Here is a 3,642-nt window from a genome sequence, read left to right on the forward strand (position 1 = left end):
GTTCTAGTTATTACACAGACGATTAATCGATTGTTCTAGTTATTACACAGACGATTAATCGGATAAGAAAATTGGCACATTCTGCATATTTTTCAATAAACGTTAAAAATCCGTTAACATCTATTTTTTTAAACGAAATAAACGTTTTACAAACACACTCAGAACGGTAATTAAGCCAAAACTGTACAAAAGAAAATACATTTTGCATCTAAGATGAAAAAAAAATCTCCTGTTAAGCACCTTTTCCTATCCAGCCATTAATCGATTAAACATAATCAATAGACATGTGACTGTACGCTGCAACAGGTTTCAGCTTTTCACATGTTGATGGTAAAATATTTTACTAGCTGCAGATTCCAGAATCAATCAATCACTCAATCAATCAATCACCAAAGGAACAATATCTTATTTCATTTTAGGCAATAAAATGTTTATGTTCTTCTTTAAAAGTGTAATTAAATTATTTATTTGCATCTTCAATGTATTTTTAATAATGTGTAAAAAGGCTTTTAGTGGTTGAATGAAATGTTTTTATCCGATTAATCGATAAAACAATCGATTAGTGACATAATTAGCTGTAGCCGTAGTTTAAGCTCCGTCCGAGTGGAGAACAGGATGGGCCCCAGTACCGAGCCCTGAGGTTCTCCATCCGAATGATGAAACGTTCAGGATTTTCTTTTAAGTATCTATTTATCGCATAAAATAAGCTTATTATGTTGTTATCGTTCGGTGACATGGTGAATGAAATCTCATCGCTTGGCTRCAGAAAAACCATCCATCCATTTTCTAACACCTGGTCCCTCAGTGGGTCAGGAGGAGCTGCTGCCTCTCCAGCTAACGTACCGGGCGAGAGGCTGGGTCACCTGGACAGGTCACCTGGACAGGTCGCCAGTCTGTCGCAGGGCAGCACAGAGACACACAACCATGCGACACACACTCACACCTAGGGACAATTTAGAGAGACCAGTTAACCTGACCGTCATGTTTTTGGACTGTGGGAGGAAACCGGAGTACCTGGAGAAAACCCACCATGCACAGGGAGAACATGGAGACTCCATGCAGAAAGACCGGGAATCGAACCCAGAACCTTCTTGCTGCAAGGCAACAGCTCTACCAACTGCACCACTGTGCAGCCCGCTACAGAAAAAACAATTTTACAAAATATTAAAACCCACAGAAAATCACAACTGCACATAAATATACCAGTAATAATATATTGCTGAATATATATATAACATTTTCAGACAGTCTGAATGTTCATAGCTAAGTAAATTGTGGTTCTGTAAAGTAAGTGCCCTCCCTGTGTGTGTCCCTGCAGGTGTCCCCGCTCCTCAAAGGCTTCCTGGACCGGATGTTGGTGCGTGAGCCGCCCCAGAGGGCGACGGCCAGCGAGCTCCTGAAGCACCAGTTCCTGTCCAAGGCCGGCCCGCCGTCCTGCATCGTCCCCCTGATGCGGCAGAACAGGATGCGATGAAGCGCGGCGCTCCACACCTCCGGGGCTGTGAAGGCGACTCGGGCGGATCAGAACCCTCCCCGCACCACCCAGGCGGTGCGGGGAGGGTTCTGCGTATCCGCTGTGAGTCACTGAACTGTGGGGGGGGCACCGCGCTCCCCGGATCAGAGGCAATAACGACGAATGCGTGGGTGAATGAGTGTGATGCTTTTTTCTTTTTGTTGCTTTGGAGTACAGCCGGGTTCGAAGGAGTCGGTGACGGTTGGAGTAACTTTTTAAATCTCACTTGCCGACAATCTGCCAGCGTTTCCACTACAGACACTGATCCCGACCTCTGGACCCTGAAATTTACTACTGACAGCGGCGACCTTTGGACTCGGACTGTATGTTGTAGCCATAATTATCCTAGCTTCCTGTTGCCAACGAGCAAAAACACACTAAGTGAACATGTAAACACTGGAGTCATGGTAGCAGAGGACTTTTTTTCTTCCACTTGTCCCCTAATAGTCCTGTGTAAAAACGGTGAACATAGAGGAAGCGTTGATAATTTTTATTTTTATGTTTTTATGATTGTTGTATTTTGTTTATTACGATGCAAAAACACATAATCTTACCAAATATTTCTGCATAGTTTGAAGTGCAAATATCTCGATACATTTGAAATAAGACAAACTAACTCAAAAACAACTTTTCAGTAAAATAAAGGAGCTTGTTTTATGTAAATCTGCTAAAATTGATTAAAAGCAGGACAAATTAAACTGATTATTTAATTTATATCAAGATATTTTGGTAAATAATCTTTTACATCTATATAAAGGAATATTGCTTCTTTACAATAAGGCTTCCCTTATCGATGGTCAATATTTAAGATATGTTATTAGTTAATCTTTAAGCACTTTATAAATCATTAATAACTGTTAATAATGCATTAATTATCTAGGTTTGTTGTACTGAATATTTCAGACTACCTTGTAAGAACAATAAACATTTGCAAACATATTTTTGTTATATCTTCTCATTCTTAATTCAAGTTATTGATGATTTATTAAGTGTTTATAGATGAATAAATAACATATTTATAAACTATTACTCGACTATAAAGGGAGCTTTATGGTGACGTGATACACAAGCTCCTGTATTTTGCTGTCAAGTTGTTCATAAGTTATTTTCTCTTATTTCAAGTGTAATCAGATATTTGCACTAGAAAGAAACCAGAAAAACTTGGTTGGATTTTGAGTTTTTGCAGTGTGCAGAGTGAACGTATGGAGCAGTGGTGATGAGATGCTTCCTGCAACACTAAACCCTTCAGAAGAGACGCTACGGGAGCATTAACCAATCAGCACACAGTCCCATAACACCAGGTCAAATTTTACTAATTCCTTCTTTATGTTTTAATAACTGTAGCATTTTTTAGAACAATAGGCTTTACTTTATGTTTGATTTTTTTTATATTTAATTTTTTCACTGTAGAAAATGAACTAAAAAACTGAAACTTCTTGAACTCTTGTGATGTTTTTTTTTTATGTCTCCTGCTACTAACAAACTGTTTTTACAGTAAACGACAGATGAAGTTGACCCGTCTCGTTTCTGAATGACGCTTTTTCTCCATTAAATGCAGCCGGGATGCCAGCCGTCCTCTGAGGAGGTCTGCAGGTTTATCTGTCTGATTTGAACTGTAAATGTTTGGTTTTCCACATCCAGAGGACCAGCTAAACTCAATCTGTTGTATTGATTAAGTGATTCCTGTTGTAAACACAAGCTGCTGTCCTCTGGATCCGCTGCAGTGTGAGGGCAAAAAGCTGCTATCTGATGATGACCAGCTTTGGTTTTAACTTATAACAGTTAAAACCAATAACAGTTAGCGGTATAACTCACAAAATCTTAAATATTCACCTGAAATACAAAAGAAAAATGGATGCAGTTCTGTGCTACAATACGACAACTAGATAACAAGGTCGGGAAAAGTTTTAATTTTAAAAAGAGCGAGGGAAGTAGTTCAGCTATGCTAGCTTGACTTTGACAACCGTAACATGTAGATGTGATGTGGAATTTGGCGTTTCGGTTCAGTTAAAATAAAAAAAGGCGACATAAACTGACAGATCATCAGCAGAGCAGGTGTTTAAATTATCTAATCTACCACTGTGTTAGCTTAGCTAATAGCAGCGGTAGCTAATCTACCACCGTGTTAT

General features: G+C 39.2%; 1 protein-coding gene across 3 annotated transcripts in view; it reads left to right on the forward strand.

Annotated features, from left to right (window-relative positions):
- Nucleotides 1-2,071, forward strand: part of pak4 (p21 protein (Cdc42/Rac)-activated kinase 4) — a 46,994-nt gene extending 44,923 nt beyond the window's left edge. For 2 of the 3 annotated variants that reach the window (XM_008426655.2, XM_008426658.2), the window contains exon 11: nt 1,319-2,071. In XM_008426655.2, coding sequence (XP_008424877.1) covers nt 1,319-1,474 — 156 coding nt within the window. In that variant the 3' untranslated portion in view covers nt 1,475-2,071. The remainder of the gene's footprint in view (nt 1-1,318) is intronic. The other variant, XM_008426657.2, reaches the window with a different exon arrangement.
- The last annotated feature ends 1,571 nt before the right edge of the window (nt 2,072-3,642 follow it).

This window comes from Poecilia reticulata, linkage group LG13 (assembly GCF_000633615.1).
Source record: "Poecilia reticulata strain Guanapo linkage group LG13, Guppy_female_1.0+MT, whole genome shotgun sequence".
NCBI lineage: Eukaryota > Metazoa > Chordata > Actinopteri > Cyprinodontiformes > Poeciliidae > Poecilia > Poecilia reticulata.